This window comes from Myotis myotis, unplaced genomic scaffold (assembly GCF_014108235.1).
Source record: "Myotis myotis isolate mMyoMyo1 unplaced genomic scaffold, mMyoMyo1.p scaffold_m19_p_16, whole genome shotgun sequence".
In the NCBI taxonomy this organism is placed as follows: Eukaryota; Metazoa; Chordata; class Mammalia; order Chiroptera; family Vespertilionidae; genus Myotis; species Myotis myotis.
In genome coordinates, this window is record NW_023416320.1 from 11,420,634 (window position 1) to 11,448,501 (window position 27,868).

A 27,868-nucleotide genomic window follows, 5' to 3' on the forward strand; every position below is an offset into this window, starting at 1 on the left:
GTAAAATAATGTTTTATTTTTCCTTCTTCTTACTTGACCTAACAGCAAATAGTTTGTTCAAAATAATAATAGCAATAATGCACTCAGTGATTATAGCTTATGGATTAGTAGAGTGAATTGACAGCAATGTGATAAGGGACAGGAGGGAGGACTTAGATATACTCTGTTATAAGGTACTTGCACGACCCATGAAGCAGTAGAGTATTATTTGTAAGTTGACTTTTATTAGTTGTAAAGGTATACTGTAAACTCTATGGAAACCAATAAGAAAATTTTAAAAAGAAGTATAACTGATATGCTGAGAGGAGAGAAAATATAATCACATAAATTACTCAGAACAAAACAAAAGGCAGGAAAAGAGTGGAATACAAAAAAAAAAGAAACAAAGGACAAGGGTAACAAATGGAAAACAGACAACTTCTCGGCCACTGTGGGTTGTGGGGTAGTGTGAGGGTAAACTCTAGGAAATACAGAGTCCCAGTGCTCCTTAAAAACCTGCGTTAGAAAAAAAGATGGCGCCTACTGGTGCTTTCCCTCTTTAAAATGCCTAACTCTTCAGAGAACTGGAAATGGCAGTTCCCACTGTGAAAATGCTTTCTGAGACTGCATCCGAGTGGAATCTGATGCTTACCATCCTGTAACCCAGGCCATAGACCTTGGAGCTTCTGAGTCCAGAAGCCTAGAGATGGTGCAGTCATTTCTGCCACATTCGCCTTTCCCTCCAGGGAAGATAAGGGTGTAGGACTGGGTTCTCTCTGCTACGAGTGTAACTCCAGTCAATAAGAGGGCTTTTCCCTTTGAAGGCTCTTCTCTTGCTACCATGTATCACAGAGTGGCCTGGGGACCACCTGAGTCAGAATCACCTGGAAAGTCTGCGGAAGAGGGACATTCCTGGGTCCTGCCAGAGAACTACTGAATCGGACTCCGAGAGCGAGTCCAGGAATCTGCATTGCTAGCAGATGCCACCAGTGAGTCTTACGCACACTGACGTTTGAGAGCCACTGTTTTAATATAGGGTTCCTTTAGAGTTGGGGATAGGGATGGGCTGGGGAAGGTTCCTCCCTTTTATGTTTTGGGCCAATTTATTGCTAGGAATATTAGTTCCCTAACCACCTGCTAAATATATCTGCTAATCAAATAGAGTCATGCTCAAGGATATTTGTTGAAAAATTACTTGAGGAGCGTGATGCATCCTTAAGATCTGTGATAAACATTTTGATTGTCTAACCTAGAGTGTAGCTTTATTCTAAATACGTTTTTAAAAATTTTATAGTCTGTATGTCCTGTGTGCAGAATAGCTGTCATTTTAAAATGGTGGGCGTAAAACAAGCCAAACTTTGCTTAGATGGAAGGCTTGCTCTAATGAAGACCATCAAAAAATCACTTGAGCTTCCATGTCAGTTAAATTGGGCTTAAAGAATTCCTGCAAGAGAAAAATAAATGGTTGAAAACATAAGTAGCTATAGAAAACATAAATCCAAAACAAACCAAGAAACCTAACACAGAGTTGTGATAAGGATAAAAACATTAACATGTGTCAGCACATTCTACATGTGAGGTTGGCCTAAGGAGAGGGGAACTGAGAGAAAGGGGCAGTGGCTAGGATAAACCAGAGAGGAAAAAGATGAGCTGGCTCAGAACATCAAGATCTGCTCATCAAGCCCTCCCAAGAGTCAGGACACTAAAGATTTTGAGAAATAAAAAGGTCAGCTGCAAGACAGAAGGTAAGAGAAAGGGGACTTTTACTGGTTCTTCAAGTACTGGGTCAATGGGTTACACGTATACTACATTATGCTACCATACTACTTTATAGGGGCATCGTTAAACTCTAACATTTGTATCCAAAGTCCTTTTCAGATTGTACCATTCAGAAGGGAGGCAAAGTGCTCTACCCATACATTTGTTAGTGGTGTGTGTGTGTGTGTGGCATGCGTGTGTTTATTTGGTGTGTATATATGTTTGATGTACATGTGTGCATGTATTTTTTGTGTGTACATGTATACAGCTGTGAAAGCACAAGAGTATGTATGTTATAGGTGCATGGATACGACTGATCAACTCTCAGTCTATGACTTACCTTGCACCTATCCAAACCGGGGTATGCCCTCACAGGCGTACTGTCACTCTGGAAATGGAATGAAATGTTAGATATGCCTTTTCTCCTCAGCGGGGAGGGGTGGGGAAGAGAGAACACACACACACACACACACACACACACACACACACACACACACACAGAAATTCTCCTAACTTTCAGGGTCAGATCAGTTGGAGGGAGTCAGTCCTTGCCCCCTGCCCTCTCTATTCGGCAAGGCCAGGACGAAGGCAAAGCTCTAACAAGAAGGAAGGAAGAACTGAAGACCTCCTCACAGACTGTCATCAGAAACTCATTCTGGTTGCTTTGGAAAGATAAGGTCTTTTTCTAAGACGCACCTGAAGAATTAGGCTTAACGTTTATAAGAGATAGTCCACCTGCACAAAAATAAGAGAAATAAGGGACACAGTGAAGCAATCATCAGCAAAGTCCTCTAAAATAAACCTGTGATGGAAGATAACAAACAACGTGTAAGCAAAAAGCAAAAATTACCCATGAACAACTTCTTTTCTATTTCTTCTTGAACTTTAAGAAGAATCCTTTCCTGTTCTAAGGCTTCTATGTACTTCGAGTAGCACCAGGATGGCTAGAAAAATGATTTTCAGAGTCAATTTTAGAAATGTTTGCCCCAGAGAATAAATTGAAGGTAAGATGATAACTTATATCAGCCCCTTCATTTGAACACCTTATTGCAGTATAACCCATATGATAAAATGTGCACATATCACAACTTATTATAAAATTTCACAAGTGGAACTTAACCACTTAACCTTTCAACTGGTCACCACAAACTGTTATCAGTCTACCCTACACCATTTTAATAAGAATATTTTGATGGAGTAAAGGCATTTTTTCCTATAGCCTGGACTTAAAATGTTAAATTCCCTCGCCTCAGGTTGGGAGGCTGGTGGGATGTGAGAAGGATGATTCACTACTTCTCAGTAAAACAGTTTCTCAAAAATTTCATAGGTTTCTTGACAGCTATTCAGTCACCGTTATACATTCAATTTGATTATGAACTTATGTGCTTAGGAAAGATCCAAGTTTTTTGTGGGGTAATTTTGCCTTTGGATTAATTACAATTCTTCAATTTGTAAAATTTATCTGAAAGAAATGCATGTGTAGAGCATCCCACACATACTAAATGGCAGTGTGTTATTATTTTAACAATTCCTAGTGTAATTCAGCATCTATACATTAACGAGCAATAATGAAAATAATAATAATAATAATAATAATAATAATAATAATAATAATATATATAAAAGCCAAGTGACCAGAATGACAGAACAACCAGAATGACTGCAATGACTGGTCGCTATGATGTGCACTGCAGCGGCCAACAGGCCTGATTGTGGACCCAATTGACCTCCCCAAACTGCCTGCGGCCCCTTCCCCTGGCCAGCCATGGCCCCTCCCCCCAGCTGGCCCCGCCCATGATCGGCCCCCATCTGGGTGAGCTGGCTGGACCCCACCCATGCATGAATTTGTGCACCAGGCCTCTAGTTTATATTTATAAAAATGCCTTTGGTTTCCAAAAGCATTTAGTTTCTTAATCTTAGATATATGACAATATCATCATCATCATCATCATCATCTTTTTCTTTTGAACAGCTAAGAAAATAGCCTCAAAGGAGATTAAGTCATTTCTTCCAGGCTTCAACGTGATACTGACTTGCAAGTGTCAGAGTAAAAATTAGAAGTCTGGTATCTCTAATTCCATATTTCCCCCTTTATTTTTACTCTGTGTTTCTGAAATGTAACACTAGTCATTTGCTAATAAATATACTTCCAAATGTCATTGTTAGGTATCATGCACTTTTAGATGGTTCCAAAAAACTGGACATTTCTCTTCTTTCAATAAAAGCTTCCTAGCCTATCAGTAATCTTAGCGGGGTAGCTGAACCTACTTGACATTGCTGAATACCAAAAAGATTGATTCCCAAGCTAATAGTATTTAAGATGCAATCACTTTCAATCGAAGTCATTCAAAACGGACATAAATTAAACTTCTAAAATTTCAGGGAAGTGATGTTAATGGTCAAGTTATACATGAAAATATATATATTAGTTGATGGTCATGTACTGGCCAATTTTACAATCACTTCAAATAATTTAAAAATTGAGACAAAGCATTTGCCATTCATCTTTCCTCTCTTAACCCAAAAATATAGGAACTTATATATATTTAACTTTTTTCTGTATCTGCCCTATTCTCTCTTTTCTGATAAGATAGTCACTTCAATTTCTGCCTCTTAAATCTTCACATGTATCAAGAAGTTATTTTTCTTGATTATATTATTCAAGATCAGCTGGCATTTTAATGTCCTCTGGAGGCTCAAGGAAATTTCCTTCCCATCTCTTCTATGATTACAATTTTAGCCTCATTTTCAAGCAAACACACCTCTACTACTGTAAAGTTTCCAAACGACTGCTTCCCACCACCCAGCGCTCTGCAGAAGTGATGCCCGTGGCGTCTCTCTTGCTTACCTGTCGGCCATATGCTTGCAGGATTAGAGATTGGTCACTGAACAAATCAGATGGTTTCACAGGAGATACTGGAACTTGTTCAGGTTGTTTGAATCCTTCCTGTAATTATATTAAGTTATTCCCCCAAAGGGGTAATTAATTAATATAAACTTACAGTTAAGGAGTCATAATAGCTGGTGAAAAAACACTGTGTGGTGAGCACCACACTTGAGGTTTCATCAAGTCAATATCACTAATGTGACATAATCTTTATTTTTCTTTCATATTAATATAAAAACATTAAAAAATAATATTGTGCCGAAACCGGTTTGGCTCAGTGGATAGAGCGTTGGCCTGCGGACTGAAAGGTCCCAGGTTCGATTCCAGTCAAGGGCATGTACCTGGGTTGCGGGCATATCCCCAGTAGGAGGTGTGCAGGAGGCAGCTGATCGATGTTTCTAACTCTCTATCTCTCTCCCTTCCTCTCTGTAAAAAATCAATAAAATATTTTAAAAAAAATAATATTGCTTTCATCTATAATAATAAAAGCATAATATGCTAATTAGACCGGACAGCCAAACGATCTTCTGGACATCATCCCGGACATCCTTCTGGACCACCTTCTGGATGAAGCTGTGGCAGCGGGGCCGAGGCAAAGGCAGCTCCCCATCGGGTAGGGGCAGAGGCAGCTAGAGGCGATCAGGCAGGCAGGTGAGCGGTTAGGGGCGATCAGGCAGGTGGGCGAACGGTTAGGAGCCAGCCGTCTCAGATTGCAAGAGGGATGTCCGACTGCCTGTTTAGGCCCAATGCTGATTGGGCCTAAACCAGCAGTTGGACATCCCCCGAGGGGTCCCAGATTGTGAGAGGGTGCAGGTTGGGCTGAGGGACCCCCCTCCCCACCATGCACAAATTTTGTGCACTGGGCCTCTACTATTAATATAAAAATACTAAAAATAAATGAGAGAAATCATGAGGTAGAATGTAAAAATCACCCCCAAATTTTAGCATCCAAGAAAAACCACTACAGACATTTTCATTAATATCCATTTAAATTTCTCACTAGGGAAATGCACAGATTTAATCTATAATGATGTTTCTCTCTCATTGATGTTTCTATCTCTCTATCCTTTTCCCTGCCTCTCTCTCTAAAAAAAAAAAAAAAATCAATAATATATATAAAAATATATATATATATATATATATATATATATATCCTATCTAATAAAAGAGAAACATGGTAATTAGCATACGACTGCTACCCTTTCCATTGGCTAATCAGGGCAATATGCAAATTAACTGCCAGCCAAGATGGCGGCCGGCAGCCAGGCAGCTTAACGTGAACATGAGGCTTGCTTGCTTCAGTGACGGAGGACTCCAACGTTCCCTGCCTGCCACTGCCGGCCTCTGAGCTGCAACTCTAAGAACTATGTTACAAATATAGAAGCTAAACAAAACCCCAGAAACCTGCTTTAGTCCATCAGGCTTCAGCGAGCAGAATCACAGCATTGTTTCAAATACAGAAGATAAACAAAGGCCAGAAACCTGCTTTCAGCAGCGGAGGCCTAAGAGCTGGAGCCAAGCCTTAAAGCTAAAGCTGGCCCAGAATAAAAAAAAAGAAAAAAAGGAGCAGTTGGGAGCTTCAGTCACTCGCCAGCCTGAAAACAGCCCTCAGCCCCTCACCCAGACTGGCCAGGCACCCCAGTGGGGACCCCCACCCTGAAGGGTGTGTGACCAGCTGCAAACAGCCATCATCCCCTCACCCAGGCTGGCCAGGCACCCCAGTGGGGACCCCCACCCTGATCCAGGACACCCTTTAGGGCAAACCAGCCAGCCCCCACCCGTGCACCAGGCCTCTATCCTATATAGTAAAAGGATAATATGCCTCCCAGCACCGGGATCAGCGGAGCCACGAGGCCTCCCGGCACTGGGATCAGCGTGACAGGGGGCAGCGCCCAAACCCCCTGATCGCCCTGTGGCTCTGTGTGTGACAGGGGGCAGCGCCCCAACCCCCTGATCGGCCCTGCTTTGTGTGTGACGGGGTAGAGCCATAACCTCCCCATCGGCCCTGTCCTGAGTGTGAGAGTGGCGGTGCCCCAACCCCCTGATCGGCCCTGCTCTGTGGGTGATAGAAGGCGGCGTCCCAACCCCCACCCCACAGGCCCTGCTCTGTGTGTGATGGGGTAGAGCCATAACCTCCCCATCAGCCTTGCCCTGAGTGTGACAGTGGCGGCGCCCCAACCCCGATTGGCCCTTCTCTGTGGGTGATAGAGGGCAGCGCCCCAACCCCCTGATCCGCCCTGCTCTGTTTGTGACAGGGGGCGGTGCCCCAACTCCCCTATCGGCCCTACTCTGTGATAGGGGGGAGCTCTCCAACCCCCTGATGGGCCCTGCTCTGTGCGTGACAGGGTACGGAGCCCCAACCCCCCGATGGGTCCTGCTCTGCGCGTGACAGGAGGCAGCGCCCCAACCCCCTGATTGGCCCTGCTCTGTGATGGGGGGGAGCTCCCCAACCCCCTGATCGGCCCTGCTCTGTGCGTGACAGGGGGCAGCGCCCCAACCCCCTGATCAGCCCTGCTCTGTGCATGACAGGGGGTGGCGCCGCAACCTCCCCATCGACCCTGCCTTGAGTGTGACAGGGGGCGGTGCCCCAACCCCCCAATCGGCCCTACCCTGAGCATGACTGAGGGTGGCATCGCAACCTCCCAATCTGCCCTGCTCTGTGCATGACAGGGGGCGGCGCCCCAACTCCCCAATCGGCCCTGCTCTGAGCCCGACCAGGGGCTGCACCTAGGGATTGGGCCTGCCCTCTGTCACCCGGGAGCGGGCCTAAGCCAGCAGGTCGTTATCTCCCGAGGGGTCCCAGACTGCGAAAGGGCACAGGCCGGACTGAGGGACCCCTCCTCCCCTCCCCCCCAAGTGCACAAATTTTAGTGCACCGGGCCTCTAGTCTACACTAATAAAAGAGAAACATGCAAATTGGTGTCACTCTGTTATGCCCACCAGCCAATCAGAGTGACTAGAGTGACTATGCAAATTAACCCAACAAAGATGACAGTTAATTTGCATATGCAGATGCAGAGTGAAGACCTAAGGCTCCGGCCTGAGTGGAGACTGAAGACTGAAGAAGCCAAGCCTCACTGCGGCCAGAACAAAGGCCTGGGTACCATGTTTCAGAGGAAAACCGGTGCTGGCAGCCAGGGGGAGGAAGGCCTATTGTGCGAATCTTCATGCAACGGGCTTCTAGTATATATGTATGTGTGTGTGTGTGTGTGTGTATATATTTTATATATATATAAAATAGAGTAGGCATAAGCTTATAAATAAGATAAAATACATTATTGGGGAGCAGTTATCCCTCTTCAATTCAAATAGAGAAATAGAAAGAAAGATGGGCAGATGGGTGAGTGGACAGACTAACTTATAAATAGGCAGGCTGAACAATTTGTGATTCATATTTACAAATTTCACCATCAATGTATACGTCTGTAATTATAATTCTAAAGTGCTGCCCTCAGTACATACTATTTGTTCATTCATTCACCCATTCATTTAGTAAACAATTGTTAATAACTGCATGTGTGGGAGACACTGGTGTAAGTGCTTATGAGACACAGATGAGTAAGACAGATACTATCCTTAAGAATCTCAGTCCAGTGAGGACAACAAATGCAAAAACTTACTCACAAGACCATATAACGTGCTCCCCAAGAGAGGTTCCTACAAGTGACTACAGTGGACGTGAGTTCTTAAGTTGCCCAGGAGACTATCAAGGAAGCCTTCCCATAGAAAAGGCGACATTGGAGATGAATTTTAAGGAACTCAAAACCAAGTCTGAAACCCCTAACTAAAGGCTTAAAGGTCCCTGAAGTTTGTCTTCTGTCACTTTGCTGGATTTTTCGCTGGCCCAAGTGTCTCTACAAATGGCTTTTATCCGTCTGACTAAACCCAAAATGAGTCTGGTCTCACCTTTGTAATTCTTTCCTCTTCTACGATTGTCGACCTCTTTCTCTGCCTATGAAATTCTTTTCTTCTCTCTAACGCACTCATAATTTTTTCATCAGTTAGGTTCTTCCTAAACTCACAAAACTGAGGCCAAAATTTAAACAGAACTCCAAAAATTGTCATCTGTATAAAAAAACAAAGCATGTCTCAGGTTACAATGTTATACAAATGTACCGTTTTAAACTCTAACTCACCATAATAATGGATTAACTATTGCATCTTTAATATACAGCATGTTTCCTCCAACTTATTGTCGCCAGACATCTTGGTATAGTTTAGCTCGGCACATGCTTATCATCAATTTTTTTTACTACCAACGAGAAGTCTTTCTTTAAAAAAAAAAAGAATTCTTAAAATACACTTAAAGGTCACTTTATTCTTTATGTTTCCCTAACCCATTGATTGTATGAATAAAGAATCCATTAGGTCTTTTTTTTTTTTAATAAGGAATTTATGTTTTCTTTTAAAGCATATACTAGCGGATCTGCCACACACTGCTGTTTTATGCAAGTATTCCAAATATTCAGTCCATCAAGGGAACTCCTCTCCCCTCGCCCCTTTTCTTTCTTTTTAGAGAAAGGAAATACCATTTACCTCTGGAAAAGCTCTTAAACAAAGCTGCAGATCTAAGAATAAATCTTGAGTAACTTTTAAATGATACAATCTCTCTTTTATGTGAGAGCAAGAAAAGTAACATTTAAAAAGCCGAGTGGTATCCTGGACAAGTGCTTTCTATGAGGACACTCCACAGCAAGTGATTAATTGTGATATTTATAGAGATAAGAATTGTTGCTCCAACTCCCCTGCCAAGTCTTTCCATTAGTTCCAGAGGCAGACATTACTTCCAAGAAGGTAGGACTTGCCACATCAGATCAAGCCCAACATGTTGTTGCTAGGAATGGCCTTTCCCTAATGCCCTGGAGGAAAATGAACCATCCCATTAGGCTTGGAGCCAGCTCTTGTGAGGAAAAGAAGACTTTTTTAGAGAGTAAAAGCTGCGGTGATCAGCAGAGTCCTGAATCAGTCATGTTTCATGACTCCTCTTTTCTGCACGTGGATATTATTAGTAATTCTAAAATTTGTCACCGAATCCTGTTAGCCTCTTGGGATTGTGAACACAAAAGCCAGAGATACTCTACTCAATAAAATGCAGGCCTTTAACTTTTTTCATTTACCTGCCACGTAGTTAATTTAATAATCCCCTGCTCCGCTCTTCAGGGGCCATGATAGCTTTCCTGTGAACTTCTTACGCTTAAATACCCCTTCCCTATCTACCAACTATTGACCCTACTTTTTAGGGATCTCTCCAGAACCTGAGTCGTTCTCTAATACATGTATCTAGAAGGCCTTCCGGTAAAAGTCACCTAATTAACACAGAACCTTTCAAAGGCAGACATAAAATTGCTTTTTTTTTCTTCTTTTTTTTAGAGGGAGTGGGAGAGGGATAAAGAGGTGGAAACATGGATGAGAGAGAAACATTGATCGCTGCCTTTTGCAGGCCCCCTACTGGGGATTGAGCCTGCGACCTGGACATGTGCCCTGACTGGACATGGAATCAAACTAGTGACCTCTTGGTTCATGGGGTGACACTCAACCATTGAGCTACACTGGCCGGGCCAAATTGCTCCATTTCTGAAAGTCGTAATTAAAGATGTTAGGTTAATAACTTACGTGTTATTCATGAAACTTACGCAGCCTTAAAAGATAACCAAACTGCCGAAACCGGTTTGGCTCAGTGGATAGAGCGTCGGCCTGCGGACTGAAAGGTCCCAGGTTCGATTCCGGTCAAGGGCATGTACCTGGGTTGCGGGCACATCCCCAGTGGGAGATGTGCAGGAGGCAGCTGATCGATGTTTCTCTCTCATCGATGTTTCTAACTTTCTATCTCTCTCCCTTCCTCTCTGTGAAAAATCAATAAAATATATTTAAAAAAAAAAAAAAGATAACCAAACTGTGGCTAAGACATTGTTTTTAGTAAATATGGAGCTGCCCTAACTGATCTGGCTCAGTGGGTGGAGTGTCGACCTGTGGACTGAACAGTCCCAGGTTCGATTCTGCTTAAGGGCATGTACCTTAGCTGCGGGCACAACACCAGTGAGGGGTGTACAGGAGGCAGCTGATCAATGTTTCTCTCTCATCAATATTTCTAACTATCTCTCTCCCTTCCTCTCTGTAAAAAAATCAATAAAATATATTTAAAAACAAAAACAAAAAACTTAAAAATAAGTATGGAGCTATTTTGCTCACTGCCAGCAGATAGACAATGGCTTTAGTGTGAGTAAAAAGGTCCAGTGATAAGGACTTTGGCTGAGGGATGAGGGATGCGGGTGGGGAAAGCAGAGGATACACTGATAACAATCCTAAAACAGGTAAATTTACTAGTTAGCCCTTCTCTCAACTTTGCTCGCGTTTCCAACTTGGTCTTACTCCTTTCTGCTGCGATAGCTCTCTTCTCACATCGTTCATTCCCACGTTCCAAGATGCTATTGGTGTTGCCTCTGTGCCAGGTGTTCAGGACGCAAAGGAAACTGGGAAACAGGCCCTGCCCTCAACGACCTCCCAGTCTGATGGGAAAGTCAGGCATGGGAACGGTGCTTTTCAATTCTGTGGAACAAGTGTTCTGACAGGGACAAGCACCGGATAGCATCACAGCGCACGGAGGAGAAGAGGATGAGCCCAGCGCTCAGGAGGGAAGAGAATGAGGCCGCCGACAGGACCATGAGGTGAGATTGGGAGAGAAGCGGTCAGAGATGTGGTTGGAGACATGTAGGAAGGCGCACGGTCTCCCTTCTGGAGACCATGGGGAGCAACTGTAACTGAGAGCAGAGAAGTGACATGACCAGATGGACTTTTTGAAAAAGACGGCTCTGTCTGCAGGGAGTTAAATGGTTTCGAGAGAGCCCGGAGGCGGGGGCCTGGGGTCATCACTGTGAGACTTGGCAGGTGGGACTGAGGCAGTCACATGAAGTTGGAGAGAAGTAGGTAGAATGACAGAGAACAGGGAGACAGAGGGATACATTTCAGGGAATGAAGGTCTGGCGGCCAGGGCATGGAGGCAAGGGGGGCGTGGAGACGGTGCCCGGGCCTCTGACCATTCTCTGAGCTTTCTGAGGAGACACAGGAGGAGTAACAGAGTTGGTGGGGTAAGGCCCCTAAATAAATGTTCTCTTACGGGCCGGGGACTCCTTTTCGGAAATCAGGTAGAAGGCGTAAAGGAGAGGACTCCCCTGGACACTGCGAACGGACTGGCGTGTGCAGCCCCAGGCCTTCCCGCCCGGCTCAAGGCCTCTGATGCATCGGGCGGCCGGGCGTGGGGCCTGGTTATCGGCAGACCCGGGCCCAGGCCCGGCTGCGTGATCTCTCAGATCCCTTCGTTCACAGACGCCCCGATTCTGGCACCACGTTTTCTCTGTTTCTCTCTAGCACATCCTCAATCATTCCTCGATATTTTCGCCGATTTTAATGCACAATTTGGATTGTGAGTCCACTTTCAGTCCCTTGGAGGACTTAGAGCACAGCTGGCTCACAAATGCATGTGAAGGAGTAATGGCCTCTTTCCATGCTCAAGGGCAATCATACCCCAAATCTCTGTTTCATATCACTTAAGTCATGACATGGCCTTCCCTATTACCTCTATTATAATTTATTTTTCTTAATCATTTTTCAGGAACAACATCGGTAAAAGGCTTTTCAAAATGCAAATAAATTATGTTCATCAAATCGCTGTTTTCTATTATTTATCTTAAGAAGAAGTAATGTGAGCAGGTTAACAGGCATGACTTTCCTTTCATGAGCTTGTGTACTTTATGTTGGTCGGGTACTTAAATCTCCTCTCGCTTATTTTATGAGCGACGTGAATATTCCAATCTTTAAAAATACACAGACCTTGGGACACACACATGCCACACGTTTTTGTGGTAGCGGATATTTTAAAAGGGAATAGGAATGGTGGGAAAGGAAGGAGGACTTAGCTTGTTTTCTACATTAGAAACAAAAAATGGTAACCATGCAAAGTCTAAGTGTAGTATTTAATAATTTTATTTGTTGTGCAGAATCAACAACAAGATAGTCAATTGCTAGTTTCTTACGTTCTGTGGCATATGAAAAGTTGCTTTTTCATTACCTAGGATCAATCCCAGTGTTAGGATGATTGAAGCCCTGCCAAATATGAATAATGCAAAAAGCTTTACGAGAACACCTAGGTTGTCAATCTATTTAAACTGATAAGAACAGATACTACACTTGATCTTAGCCAAAAGGTCGAGAAGCGATGTGTCAATCTATTTAAAAGTATGCTTTAGCCACATGCCCCGATCGCTTACCTGTGCCTCTCTGAATACATATGGTCCTAACTCCTTCCTGTGTTCAATAATCTTCTGGGCTTGCTCCATTGGGATGTCTATTTGTAAAGCTGGTGGAATGCTGGAGTTAATAAAGCAGTTGATAATAGTCATGACCTTCCTGTGGATGATAGACTCATCACAATGGGAGTGGCACAAGTCCTGGACAAGGGGGATAGATAGGACAATATATGATTAACGGATTATTAGAACACTTTATAGAGTTGTGCCAATATGTCTTTCAGCTAATATATACTTTTTTAAAAACTGATTTTGAGAGAGAGAAAGAGGAAGACAGAGAGAGAGAGAGAGAGAGAGAGAGAGAAGCACTGATTTGTTGTTTCACTTATTTATGCATTCATTAGTTGCTTCTTGTACATGCCCTGACTGAAGGCCAAACCGGCAACCTTGATGTATTCAGACAAGGTCTAATATATACATTTTAACTTCAGGTCAAGAGGGTACTGGGACATGCGAAGGCTATCTTAAAATATCATAGCTTTTATTTCTCTTGGGTTTGAGGAACCTAAGTCTTTGATGGATATACCTCACGTAAATACAGGTTTCATTTTAATCCTTTCTCCTATGCAAAGGAACAGATCTAGTGTCGACTTCGACTTACTTGGCAAATTTATGTTGAGTGCCTGCTATATGCCAGACACTGAGCTGAGCCCCACTTACAGTACCTGGCCTTTAAAAGGCCGATTTCTACTGGAGGAGAAGCATGGCAACGCTACTCCAATTTGAGGTAGTTGGTAAGCGCTCTGATAAAAGCATACACAGCGTTCCAGGAGAGCACTGAGAACAGGCACCCAACTCAACTGACAGGTGGCTACAAAAGCTTTCTCAACCATAACTGCTTCTACAGCACGGGGACTTGGGCTCAAAAAGGCCAGCTACCTAAGCTACGTGCTGGTGGTGACAGGTGTGTCAGTACGCATCTATAGTTTTTCAATTAACCTATTACCTTATCCTCTTTATTGCTAAAGAACTTAAAAATAGTGATCGTGCATTTAAAAGATCTAGTTTTATGTCACAGATGTAGGGCTATCATTTTTTTAAAAAATAAAGAGGTAGCTTAGCTTGAATTATGGCATTTGTCTGTCAAAGACATTGTTCTCTAAATCACTAGAAAGTACACATATTTGGAAATAATTCTAGGGCAGAAATGAGCCAACATTTATTAAGTACTCACTGTATGATGGACATTGTAATAACATGTCTTATGGATACTATTAAAGAAAATTCTAGTGCTTGCCATATAAAACTTCACATACAGTTTGGCATAAGTTGCATGTGAAGAAAGCTTGTTATGTTACATTGAGACAATGGTTAGCATTTTTTTACTCAATTTAGTATTCCTTCCAAAAATGCCTATTTATACCACGCTTGGCATATTACCAAAAATGTATTTTTTGCCATTACTAGTGAGATTATCATAATAATTATTGGGTGAGCCTGGTTTGTAACTATAAAATATGAGGTTTATGAAATAAAAAAAAATTTGAAGTTTAATTTTGAGATGAAGGGAGAGTATTTAGACAATGAAAACTGATTTTTTTCCTAATTGCTCTTTCTATTATACCACTGGCCTAGTGAACGTTTACCTGTCATAAAAGTCTCTGGGTAAGCACACCTCCCCTAATGAGCTTACTGTGGCTCCCTCAGCCCAGGGGAGATGTCCACCGTAGGCACTTGCTAACCTGTGCTTCTCCCACCATTGCACTAAGCACGCTGCTGTGATTGCCGTGTCTGCCACCTGTCTGAGAGGGAAGACTGTGCTGGTCACAGCTGACTCCTCAGGACTTAGCATGGCCCTTGGTAGGTGCTCAATAAGTATCTATTGCATGACCATCTGCGTCCAGTCTTTTCTCTATGGAGACACACTTTAGATGAAATCATACTGTTTTCTAGTAGCTGGGTTTTTAAAAAAAAAATCAATAAAATAAGTATCTTTCCCATCATTGATTATTCTCCTACAGCACATTTTTAATGGCTGCAGAGTATTCTATTGTATCATAACTAAGTAACCAATGTCCTGTTGTTGAATATTTGGGTTCGTTCTAATTTTTCACAATTCAGAACAATTTGATTAAGGTCACTGTAGCCATCTCTTTGCATATTACTACAGTCATCACTGGGAGGGAGTATAACTTAGTGGATAAGAGCATGAGTTTTAGCAACACAATGCCTTGATTCAAATTCCAGCTCTACCACTTAATTAGCTGTATGATGTCAGGAGTTTCTTAACTTTCCTGTGCCTTAGCTTCTTCATCCATAAAATAGTGAGAATAACAGCTCTGGCCTCATAGGATTCTTTTTCCTTCTTTTTTTTTTTAATGGAGATTAGCAGTATTCACTTAAAAAAAAAATCATGACCTGAGGATTTGTTTATTGATTTTAGAGGGGAAGAAGGAAGGGAGGGAGGGAGGGAGGGAGGGAGGGAGGGAGGGAGGGAGGGAGAGAAGGAGGGAGGGAGGAGAGGGAGAGAGTGAAAAAAAAAATCCATGTGAGAGAAAAACATCAATCAGCTGCCTCCCCCACACGCCTCAACTGGTGATCCAACCTGAAACCTAGGTATGCGCCGTGACAGGGAATTGAACCCACAACCTTTTTGGTGTTATGGGATGACACTCCAATCAACTGAGCCACCTGGCCAGGGCTCATAGGATTCTTATGGCGATTAAATTAGTTATGACATGAAAAGCATTAAGACACTATCTGGCAGATAGCAAACAGTAAGAGTAAACCATATAAAAGTGAGCTCAGTAGGACTTTGCTAGGTGGAATGCTTTCTACCTGGCAAATTCCCTCACGACCCAATCCTAGTATTATTTCATCTACGGACACTTCCCTGACCTACCACCTTCCCTGCCTCATTCCCTCCTCTGTGGGAACACCTAGTTAGAGCATAAGTCATAATCAATACTGTGGATTTTCACAGACGTCTCCCTTCCTGCAGAGGGCAATGTGTTATATTCACCTTTTTTATTCCTACAGTCCAGCATCATGGCTAGTACATTACATACTTAAGAAATGCTTACTGAATGAACAAATTCACTCCTATAGCATGATTTTTAATAGCTACTTACTATTATACGTCCTCCATCCTATGATACAGAAAAGATACCTAAATGAAGGCCAAGGGCAGCCTTGAAGAAGGAATAGTCACAAAATTAAGGGTTGACTATGTATGAGACTATGTTTTTTTAAATACTTATTTTGGAAGGTTTATCTCATCACCTCTTGTCTTAACAAGGTTGGGCTTACTCAGATTCATATTAGCTTGAAGATACTTCTACCCATACATAATTGCCTATTTTGGAAAACAAACTACCTCCTTTCTAATTCTCAAAAAGATATTTTAATATTACTTATCTCATGACAAATTTTGAAAAAACTTATCTCTAAAACTTTTTTTTTCCTGAGAAAATTTCTAAGCTGTGAATAATACAAAAACTGTTGTTAGCAGAAAAGCATGGAAAACAATTTCGTGGTATGTTGGAGAAAGTTTAGAAATAGATTTTATTGAGCAACTACTAACTATACGGAATATATATGGAGTAGAGTAGTCATGCTACATAATACATATTTATACGCCATTTGAAAGCATTATCCTCTTAAATTCTAGTTTTATTTTTACTCCCTCCTTTTATAGTGGGAATGAACCTGCTACCCCTGGAGTGTTTAAGCGGCGGCTGCATACCTGCTCTTAGGTATTTCTAGACAACATTCCTGTATCCAAGTCTGGACTGTATAACCTACAAAGCCCTCTCCCCCTTTTCAATGCAAAGAGTCTATATGATTTTATTAAACACTTAAACCTGAAAATAAACTGCTTTTTGAAACTAAGCACTTGTTTTTTCACTTTTTTAAAAAAGATTTTTAAAAACATGTTTACTGATTTCAGAGAAGTGAGAGGGGGAGATAGAAACATCATTGATCGGCTGCTTCCTGCATGACCCCTACTGGGGACCACGCCAGTAACCTGGGCATGTGCCCTGCCCCTGTAACTTGAACCATTAACTCCTGGTTCATGGGTCGACGCTCAGCCACTGAGCCACACTGGCTGGGCTCACATTTATTTTGTTAAGAATCTCGCCATTTGCCCTGGCTGGTTTGGCTCAGTGGATGGAGCGTTGGCCTGTGGACTGAAGGGTCCCAGGTTTGATTCTGGTCAAGGGCACATGCCTGGGTTGTGGGCTCGATCCCCAGAGGGGGGCGTGCAGGAGGCAGCCGATCAATGATTCTCTCTCATCATTGATGTTTCTCTCTCTCTCTCTCTCTCCCTTCCTCTCTGAAATCAATAAAAATACATTAAAAAAAGTTTAATAAAAAAAGAATCTTGCCATTTTCTAACAGGAAAGCTTCTCTCATCTCTGTTGGTTTATTTATCTATAATCCACTATCTTTGATTACTCTTGCTGTAAATATGGTTGGGAATTCTTATAAAGAAGTCTTGGTTGAAGTACTGAATATGGACACCTTCAGGGGAAGATGTATATAGTACTTTTATAAATAAGTGATATGCAAAAATATAGTTGAGACTTTTCAAAAAGTTTCTCCTTAGATCATATATGGGACTACCTTTAAGAACCTATACAATCATTTAGGGCTCACTCTTACTCTTCATTGTACAATAATAATGTGTCTAAAATAGAAATATAAACACCTCAATATTCTCCTATTTGTATGAAGGTGGCAAAATTGGGATATATTCTCCATCATGTTCCAGTTCAGAATCAATGTTAATGCATCCCCTCCTCAGAAAAAGGTGGTTTTCTCCCACTCCCAATAAGATACCTTATATTTTTGTACTTCTTGCCAAAAGAGCACCCCATTTTCCAATAAATCTCCTTTTAGAGCCACGAACTGTTGAAATTGATTTGCAGTAACTGGATTCAATAATGCTTTACGGAAAGCAATGATTTCAGAAGATGAAGATATCCATTTACTCTCCACAGGCTGCCCAAATCAGAGAGAACAGAAAATTAGCTGTGTTCTGAAATGTAAACAAAGTCATTGGACTGGAAAATCACCACGTGCTATCTCCTTTACTTTTGACTGTTGACATTGGTGGCCTGGATACAACAGAATCTGGGAACTGCCTCCCTCTGATCCTCTCGCCTCTGTCTCCTTTACGTTTTTATGGCGTCATTTTGTTAAGGGGTAGAGAGAAAAAGAAATGACTGGTTGATTTAGAGCTTATGACTACACTGTTTAAGAATGTTAATTATTACAGGTTGAGACGATGCTGAAAAACTGCATTTTAGTGCTAGTGTGAGTTCTGTGCTTAAATGGGACAAAATAATCATGATGTTATGATTATACATTGTTATATTATTGTTTATGTTATGGTTTCACATATTGTTACATATTAATTCTCCTACCTTTTCAAAAGTAAAAGCAGTTGAACATTTAAGATATTTTTTCAAATTTTTCCAAAAATAACTACCAATTAATCCTATTAATTTAAACAGGAAATTCACTGTGGAGCTTCACTATAATTCTACCCTGGAAAGATCATATATTTTGGTGAACTATCTATATATTATTTTAATAACAAATTGTGATTAAGAATTAATAAGGAGAAATAATTATTAATACATTATTTTTAATAACAGACTTCCTCTGACTAAGGATGCACTTTACATAACAAAAAAGCCTGAAGGAGCCCTGGTGTTTTATTAAAGCCTAAAGGTATTACTTATTTCATATCTTCACAGTTTTAAGATGTCTACTTCTTTTACTTTGACCATTTAGATCACATATTCATCTCTCGTTAGCCTCTTAGATGACAAAAAAAAAACAACATTTTAATGAATTTACTGAATATATATATATATTTATATATATATATATATATTTTTTACTGGATACATTTATTGAAGTTCCCCAAATCCGAGTTTAGCCTACAACCATGCATCATTCCAAAGTCAATGTTTTAGGTGGACCTAGGAATTACAGTAACAAACAAAACACATGATAAATAGCCATTACTGATCATGCATAAAATAAGGTTTATAGACTGTTTCATTCTATGTGATCATCAAAATGAGGCTTGAGAGAGTTATGTAAAAAGTGCTGCGGAAACACGAAGGAAGGAGTAACTAGTTCTGCCTGGAGAAGTAAAAGCGTTACTGAGAAGGGCCTTCAGGACGACATCTGAATTGGAAACTGAAAACTGAAGGCAACTCCAGGCAGTCGAGATGGATGGTGATGCCCTGAACCCAGATAAGGCGAGTAGATGTCTATCACTGTTTCAGTGAGGCACAGGCTGTGTTCTGTGCTCAAGTAGTTAAGACCCTCACCATATGGTTCATATTAAAATTATAGCCCTATAAATAGGAACAACTATGTATTAGAATGGGATGTTTGTTTAAAACCCACTCAGCAAATAACGTTTTAAGACCTGCTTCTTAAGATACTAAACCTTAGTAATTTAACTAAAGCCTGAAATTTTACTGAACAAAAAATAATATATAACGCATAATAATATGAAATATGAGCTTATTGTACTTAGCATGTCAATAAAAACATAGCAAAAGACAAACATAAGAACAGGTTTTCTTTCCTTTCAAGAGGAAAATACAGAAAAAGAGAAGCCTAACATATACATACTCCTCTACTGGTCAGATAAAGTCTTGTCTTTGTTAGTTTGTTAGTTTTTTTCCCTGGGTCTAGTTTAACATTTTATCAAGACTTGTAGAAGGATAAATACCCATAAATTTGTAGGCTCAAAAAGAATACTGTATTTATCACACTTGTTAAGAAGCAAAATAGGCCATTTCTAGTGAGGTATCATATTATGTGATTTAAAAAAACACCAAAATGATAGTATCTTAATTCTTTTAAAGCTAAAATGTAATTCTAAATCAAGGGAGATAACATAAGGTAATTTAACCTGCTGATTCTATTGCATACTTCTTAATCCCTTTGTGTAACCTACTCTCAGTAATAAATATCCTACCAGACGCTGGAATGAACAATTTGTCTCAATAAATCCATCACAAGGAAAACAAATAAAAATACATATTGAGCCCTGGCCGGTTTGGCTCAGTGGCTAGAGTGTTGGCCCTTTGGCCGAATAGTCCCTGGTTCAATTCTGGTCAAGGGCATGAATCTCGGTTGCAGGTTCCATCCCCGGCGCAGGTTGGGGTGCGTGCGGGAAGCAACCAATTGATGTGTCTCCCTCACATTGATGTTTCTCTCTCTCTGTCTCTCCCCCTCCCTTCCACTCTCTCTAAAAATAATGGAAAAAATATTCTTGGGTGAGGATTAACAAAAAAGACGTATTGAAAGTCCAATGGACACTTCTGGGATTGAGCAGGTAAAGGAACTTTCTAAGAAGGCCCTGATACGATCACACTTTCCACTAAATCCCATCAGCCAATTAGAGCAGTGTTGGCAGTCAGTTGGTGGCTTAGAAAACAGTCTACAATGAGGATTTATGAACAAGAAGAGGGAGAAAGATACTTTGACAGAGTAGAACGTACAGGAGGAAGAATATAAAAAATGGTACTTACCTTCCAGATCCCAATTTTCCCTTCACGCTTCGGCAGTAAGAGCTCATCAGTTGCTTCTCTCAGCTGTACCTAAAAGCAAAACCAATGATCTTATGTCAATGATTCAGAATGGCTAAAGTTTTGAAATCATTTAATAATTTATTAGCTTTTAAAAAATGAGGTAGCCCTAGCTAGTAGCCCTAGCTCAGCAGATAGAGCGGAGGCCTGAAGGGTCCTGGGTTTGATTCCGGTCAAGGGCACATGCCCAGGCTGTGGGCTTGATCCCCAGTAGAGGGTGTGCAGGAGGCAGCCAGTCAATGTGTCTCTCTCATTATTGATGTTTCTCTTTCTCCCTCTCTCTTCCTCTCTGAAATATATATATATATTTAAATGAGGTAAAGGTAAGCGTGGATAAGAGATGGGGCAGTTCAGAAGAAAAAGGATCAGCTGTAGAAATGAAAGTTCTGCCCCTGTCCTTGGGCGAGTTACTCAAGTTCTCTGTTCTGAACAGTTTCCTCATCTGCAAAATGGAGACAATGACAGCCAACTGCATTGCCCTAAATGTAGGTGGCACTTCCACTTTGGGTCACATGGAAACTGAATGGATAATTAGGACTTGCCAGATTTGTGTGCTATTATCTAGCCACATTAATTTTAGATGAGTACAAAGGTACGCAATACAGGCAGAAAATACAGAAGATACCTCCTGAGGTTACTGCCGATTGGCACTATTTTTCCTTTCTTGGGACTCACTCCTGCCAAGTCTGTCCTGTGTGACTTTACCTCTCTTCCACAGACAGACCCAGAAGCTGAGCTAGAGACACAGGATGGAGTCACTGCTGAGTCTTTCTGACAGCCTCGGCCTGGCCCCTGACCCTCCTAAAGCCTGGGTGTCAACTCTCCCCCTAAGTGTGTGAGATGCTCCAGCAGCACTTTATAACAAACTAGAGGTCTGATGCATGAAATTAGTGCAAGAGTAGGCCTTCCTTCCCCCAGCTGCCAGCACTGGCTTCCCTCGCAGCCCCAGCTTCATCCAGAAGGTCGTCTGGAAGGATGTCCAGTCTAATTAGCATATTACGCTTTTATTATTATAGATGCTCTCCCTTCTCTTCTGTCTTTGGCTTAAGGTTGCCCAAATCAGCTTATGTTGTTGGCCACCCAATGCTAAGTCAGGAAATAACTGTAAGTTACAGTAAGATTACTGTGGGGAAATGTGGTAAGTTATATTACTAAGTTAAATATCTAAACTTGGCTTTGGACAGAGAACTAGAGTCCGCCTGAAGAAAGGAATGAGGAAATTTGAGTTATTCCAAAGCTTATTTCCAGGAACTAAAGCAAGTCAGCTTTTCTCCATGTTATAAATCCTATGTGCCCAGGTGTGCTGTGTTTTCCATAACTTAAGGTTCTCAGAAGACTAAGGTAAGTAAGCCTCTAAGTGTTTGATAAACTTTTTTTTTGGGGGGGGGGGGGGGATTCTTCCCGATCATTATTAATAGCTTGTGCTTTGCATACTAAAGTCACATGCTCTCTGTCCTTATGTTGTCTTTGTAAAGATCAGGTTTTCCTATTTTTAGGTGTGATAATGACATTTTAAATTATCAAAGTAATATATGCTTCTTATAAAATAAAATAAAGCAAAGAAACAAAAAAAAATCTCATACGACTTTCAAAGTAAAATAAAAATCTTTCTCGTTCCCTAAAGCCATTCCTCTTAGATATTTTTTTCATAAACATAAAAATAGATAGTTGGATGGATGGATGAATGTCTAGAGATAGAAACATATAAATAGATATATAGATGTAAGTATATATAATTGAATTATCTTCTATATACTGTTCTGCATCCTGGTTTTTCCACTCAGATAAAATCTTTCATATCAGCACATGAGGAAATCTCAATTTATATTTTAATATCATTTTATATGAAAATCTGCATGGTTTTTCATAGTATGAAATTCTCATAATTCATTTAAGTATTCCCCCTTGCCCATTTATGTGAGAACTTAATAATAATAATAATAATAATAATAATAATAATAATAATAATATAAAAAACAACTATATTAGTAGATGATATTTCAGTGTTTGCCATGTGCCAGGCACCATGCTAAGAAACTAAACACACACCATTCATTTCATTTCATCTTTACAACTATCTTATGAAGCAATTACTCTTATTAATCCCCCCCATTTTTTTTTAAATGAGAAGACTAAGGTTATAAGACTGAAAGCTGTACAATTAATATATGGCAGTGTTGAGAGTAAAACTTCGGAAGTCTGACGCCAAGAAGTACAATGGCTGGGTCAACTCGTACATGCATTTGAGTTTCGAGAGATACTGTCCATCGCTATCCAAAGGTTATAGTACTAACTTACGTACCTTTATCTTCTGACGTGCTGCAAACGGTTCACTTGCAAGAAACAGTGGCAACCACACATTCTCTAGCCTTCTTAGGACATGCTTCTGAACTTCAACGAAAACAGGCGGGTCCAGCTGCTCATGGAGGGTTCTGCCCCAGCCACCACATAAACTCATGATCTAAGAAAATACAACAAAACAGAAACTGCAAACGTCTGTGTGGGGAAAGAAACACTACTAGTCATGAATTTGTTAATTCACCCGAAACCTTTTGCTGAGCACTGACAGGTGGCACAATTCTCATTTTCTGTAAAGTATCTCCTGGCTCTTTGGTGTATAGAAAGACAGATAACTCCTCTACCACCAATCAGAGAATTGTGAGGTTCCTGGGATGGTTGTTTTGGGTGTGTGATTTTGCTTATGATATATCTCAAAGAACACAGGAATGGGGTTTTTGTCCTGTGTGAGCACAAGCAATGCCATTTTTTCCTCCCTGGCCCCAGTGTCGTCAACTGTAAGATGAGGGCATTAGCGTATTGGTTTCCTAAGTCCTCTTCTAGGTCTAATATTCTGTGAGTCGGTGATTCTAGTCAAATGGACATGTTTGAGAAATCGTTTTCTTTTGTGTCTGAGGAAAGTGAGTCTTAGTAAAGAGACAGCCTTGACTCACATATTATACATGTGTATAATACCCAAACTTTTGAGTTGGGGATGGTGGGTTGCTGGTGGTGGTAGCAATGTAGGGCTATTCCACCAATTTCTAAGAAGAACAGAGAGGCAGAGGAAGAAGAGAAAGGCCAGGTTACACAGACAGTAGTCTGACTCGCACAGGCAGTACCTTTTATAAAACACAATTTCTTTGTGCCCCCAAATCTCTCTTCTGCATATGTACTGGCTTCAACAGCTATTAATGGCTATTTCCCACTATAAATCATTCTGTTTTCTATCCGTTCCTGTATACAAACCACTCAAAATTTTTGGACTGCTCATTGGAAAAATTGCTTTCTTTACAATTCTCTTTTATTAATAAGATTAATTGGATCCTACTAATAAATTGTTTTCCATAAAAACAAGATAGAGCCCTGGCCAGAGTGGCTCAATTGGTCCCATATACCACAAAGTTATGGGTCTGATTCCCAGTCAGGGCACATACCTAGGTTATGGGTTGGAGCCCTGCTGTGGGGGGAGAGGGAAGGGACACATAGAGAAAGCAACCCATCAATTTTAAAATATATATATTTTATTGATTTTATAGAGAGGAAGGGAGAGGGATAGAGAGTTAGAAACATCGATGAGAGAGAAACATTGATCAGCTGCCCCGTGCACATCCCCCACTGGGAGTTGAGCCTGCAACCATGTCCTTAACCAGAATTGAACCTGGGACCATTTAGTCTGCGGGCTAACACTCTATCCACTGAGCCAAACGGGGTAGGGTGATTGATGTTTCTCCCTCTCTCTCTCCTCTCTCTCTCTCTCTCTCTCTCTCTCTCTCTCAAAAAAAAAAAAAAATCAATAAAATCTTAAAACACACACAAAACAGCCTTGGCTGGTATGGCTCAGTGGGTTGGGCATAGTCCTATGCACTGAAAGGTTGCCCCGTAGATTCCCAGTCAGGACACATGCCTGGGGTTGTGGGCTCTATCCCTGGTAGCGGGGCATGCAGGAGGCAGCCAATCAATGATTCTCCCTCATCATTGATGTTTCTCTCTCCCTCTCCTTTCCTTTCTCTAGAAAAAAAAAATCAATAAAATACTTTAAAAATTAAAATATATAAAAAGAGAAACCCTCTTAGCCATTCTTTATTATTAATCTAATAACATTAACAATAACACTATTGTTTTCCTGTATTAAAGAGAAAGGATTACTTTGCTAATCAAAGAGCAAATTGACCACACAACTGAAATTAGCCCATGGACCCATGATCTATAGAAAGCATAATGCAATACGAATATCCTTAAGAGTAAAGTAAGTAAATAAAAATAAAAGTAATTTTAAGTTCTCAGCATGTTATACTATGGAGGGTTCACACAGTAGCATCCGATACCACCGAACCTCACCAACGTAGTGCAGACCAGAGAGAAAACAAATTCTTCCGTGTGCTTATTTCATGCTTGTGCTTAGTGAGATACCAACCTCTTTCGCTAACACATCAGGGAACTAACAAAGAGCGAGGCATTTTTGTCAAGGTTGCTTAATTTTACCACTTCTTCCTCTTATTCCCAAGGACTTTTGCTTATTTCTCCCTGCAAAGACTGAGCTTTTTTAATTTGGTAGGCTCTACCTGTGAACATCTCTGAATTTTTCTTTCATGTACTAATTTAGCATTCATCTGAGATTTGTATTTTATAAATGTATGGCATCAGAATATGCATCTGTTCACATGACCAATATAAAGAAGTCAAGTGCTGTCGTTTGATCTCTAGGTGGTAATGTAGACTGGCAAACTTCAAACTAGAGAAATTTTTAAAGCACAAAAATTGAGCCATATTTTATGTGATCAAACCCACTGCTGAGTCCCAATAAGAACTGTTTGCTGTAAATAATAATAATAATGCTATGGTTATTAATAAGTTGTGATTCAGACCGTGTGACTTTGGTCCAATAAAATGACCAAACCTATGTCCCTGGTCAATAAAAATAGTTTCTGGGGACAATACAATGGCAAACAGGATTGTTTTAAGATCAATGACGTCTGGAGTAATATCCGTTAATAGAAGCAAAGAAAAGAAGTAAAGATGAAGCTTAGTGGCTGAAAATGGCAGTTTCCCTGCTTGTTGATTGGACTTGACCCTCTAGTTCACCACTTTTCCTGAGCACCTAGGAGAGTCCAACCTGTCACAGGCACTCATATTTTCTGAATGAGCAGATGAATGAATGAATGAATGAATGAATGGTTATTGTTGTTAATTCTATAAATTACTTGTTAAGATAACGCATTTTATAATATGTAATACTTGAGTTTTAAAGGCATTTATTTTATAGATACTTGTGAATACCTAAAAAAATGAGATACCCAACATGTCCAGCATTTAAGTCATAAAAGCAAATGAAAAAGATGACTTTCAGGTTGCTGGCAAAGAGAAAGAACTGACTGGTTCTTATATGTCAATATAGAAAATATCTTCTCACGTTGATACCTGGTCCTGCTGATATGGAGAAGCTGGACTGGTAGGTCCAAGGAAATATGTTTTGTTCAGGTACTTGTTTTTAATATAAATAGATTTTGCCTCCCTTTGCTTTCGATCTTTGTAAGGTATACTTCGGAACTGCTCAATGTCTGTCCAGCACATCAGGTCGATGCTAAAATAAAAACAAAGTACAGCCTTTCTTATTTATTTCTCTCAATTCTACTAAACCCCAAACCAAGCGGCTGTTTTGACAGAACTTAAAAAGTGGTTGTCTTGACCAATTAGCACAAGGGATCAGATCATGAAACTAATAAGTACAATACTGCTTCTGATCCTGGCTAAAAATATGAATGAATACCAGGGGTCCTGGGAGCAGAAAAATAACTCTCACCACTGTTGGTGGGGTCTCGGAGTTCTTCTGTGAACACTGGACTAGTACTCTCTGTTTCAGATCTGGGAACATGCCACCTTCTGCATGTCTGTCTGGCAACAAGCTACATTAAAAATAATCCTCAGCGCCAACAGCAACTATGTATCTGGAATGTGGCTCCCAAGTCTAATCAATCTCTACTAACTTGTGAGAAAATTATTAGAAAAAATATGAACACTTTATATTAGATAAATTTTTATAAGGTCCTAAGATTCTGTGCAAAACTACATTTTATTTATGTGTCAGCTAACAAAAGTTATAAAATATTACATTCATTTCAATAGCTTAGTGAACTATAAAAGAGACACTTCTCAGAAAGAGTAATTGAAGCCAGCCAGTGTTGAGCATCAACCTATGAACCACGAGGTCACAGTTTGATTCCCAGTCAGGGCACATGCCCTGGTTGCAGGCTTGATCCCTGGTAGGGAGAGTGCAGGAGGCAGCCAATCAATGAATCTCTTTCATCGTTGATGTTTGTATCTCTTTCTCTTTCTCCCTTCCTCTCTGAAATCAATAATATTAATAATAATAATAATGATAATGAAATAGTAATTGAAGCACCTGTCTAGACAAATGCAAAAGAAACAGCAGAAAAGGGACTGGATAAAACACACTGGTATTGCCCTGGCCAATGTGGCCCAGTGGATGGAGCACTGGCCTGAGCACCAAAGGGTGGTGGGTTCAATTTCCGGTCAAGGACACATACTGAATTGCAGGCTTGATCCCCGCCCCGTTAGGGCGTGTGCGGGAGGCAACCAATCGATGTGTCTCTTTCACGTTGATGTTTCTCTCTCTCCCCCTCTTCCTCTCTCCTCACTCCCTTCTACTCTTTCTAAAAACCAATGGGAAAAATATCCTCAGGTAAGGATAACAAAAACATATATAAATAAATAAACCATGCTGGTGTTTAACTTTAGCCAATGCTAAAAGTATCAACAAATATTATTTAACCACTTAAATAACATTTCAGAGGCTGCTATTTTTAAACTGCATGCCCCAACAAAAAGTTACCCATACAGCTTAAAAAAAATAAGTAGCTTAGAAAAGAATATTTTAAGAGAGTAATATAATTTACAATGGTTATGTTCCTTACCTTGCAGAATAAGCCTCAAGAAACTGACGGAAATGTTCAAACTCCAGTTTGTTGTTAAGGAGATTATTAAAATTAAAATTCTTATATTCTGCAGGGACAAGATTCCAGTATTCTGTTGATTTAGTGGTAGCAGGATGTGGGGGAATACCAGTTCCAATGTCACTAGTAGCATCCTAGTAAAATAATACTTTTCATAAAAATCTCTTAAGCACAAATTATTTTTTCAAATTTAAATAAACTGAAATAAAAATTAACTGTTAGGCCAATGCCATTTAACAGGCCAAAGAATCTAGAATCTAAAATTTGGTTCTAACTTACATCAAATTCTCTTCTGTTCCTTTATATTCCATTCCTTTCTTTTCATGAACATTTTGGTAAATAGTTATTATATACGTGCTTATAAAATATTAATGTTCCTTTATATTCCATTCCCTTCTTTTCATGAAC

At 40.6% G+C, this 27,868-nt stretch overlaps 1 protein-coding gene and 1 non-coding gene across 2 annotated transcripts in view; both read right to left on the reverse strand.

Annotated features, from left to right (window-relative positions):
• Positions 1-27,868, reverse strand: part of RGS22 (regulator of G protein signaling 22) — a 108,300-nt gene continuing 80,432 nt past the window's right edge. The window contains exons 17-28 of the mRNA XM_036338586.1: positions 27,422-27,594; positions 25,908-26,070; positions 22,792-22,950; positions 20,433-20,501; positions 17,710-17,871; positions 12,889-13,068; positions 8,531-8,689; positions 4,586-4,684; positions 2,588-2,681; positions 2,434-2,472; positions 2,078-2,125; positions 1-1,423 (exon numbers count right to left, since the gene is read on the reverse strand). Of these exons, the coding sequence (XP_036194479.1) occupies positions 2,121-2,125; positions 2,434-2,472; positions 2,588-2,681; positions 4,586-4,684; positions 8,531-8,689; positions 12,889-13,068; positions 17,710-17,871; positions 20,433-20,501; positions 22,792-22,950; positions 25,908-26,070; positions 27,422-27,594 (1,302 nt within the window). The 3' untranslated portion in view covers positions 1-1,423; positions 2,078-2,120. The remainder of the gene's footprint in view (positions 1,424-2,077; positions 2,126-2,433; positions 2,473-2,587; positions 2,682-4,585; positions 4,685-8,530; positions 8,690-12,888; positions 13,069-17,709; positions 17,872-20,432; positions 20,502-22,791; positions 22,951-25,907; positions 26,071-27,421; positions 27,595-27,868) is intronic.
• On the reverse strand, positions 12,651-12,838 carry LOC118671049. Its single transcript, XR_004972574.1, has one exon. It is a non-coding gene; the product is annotated as a U2 spliceosomal RNA (small nuclear RNA).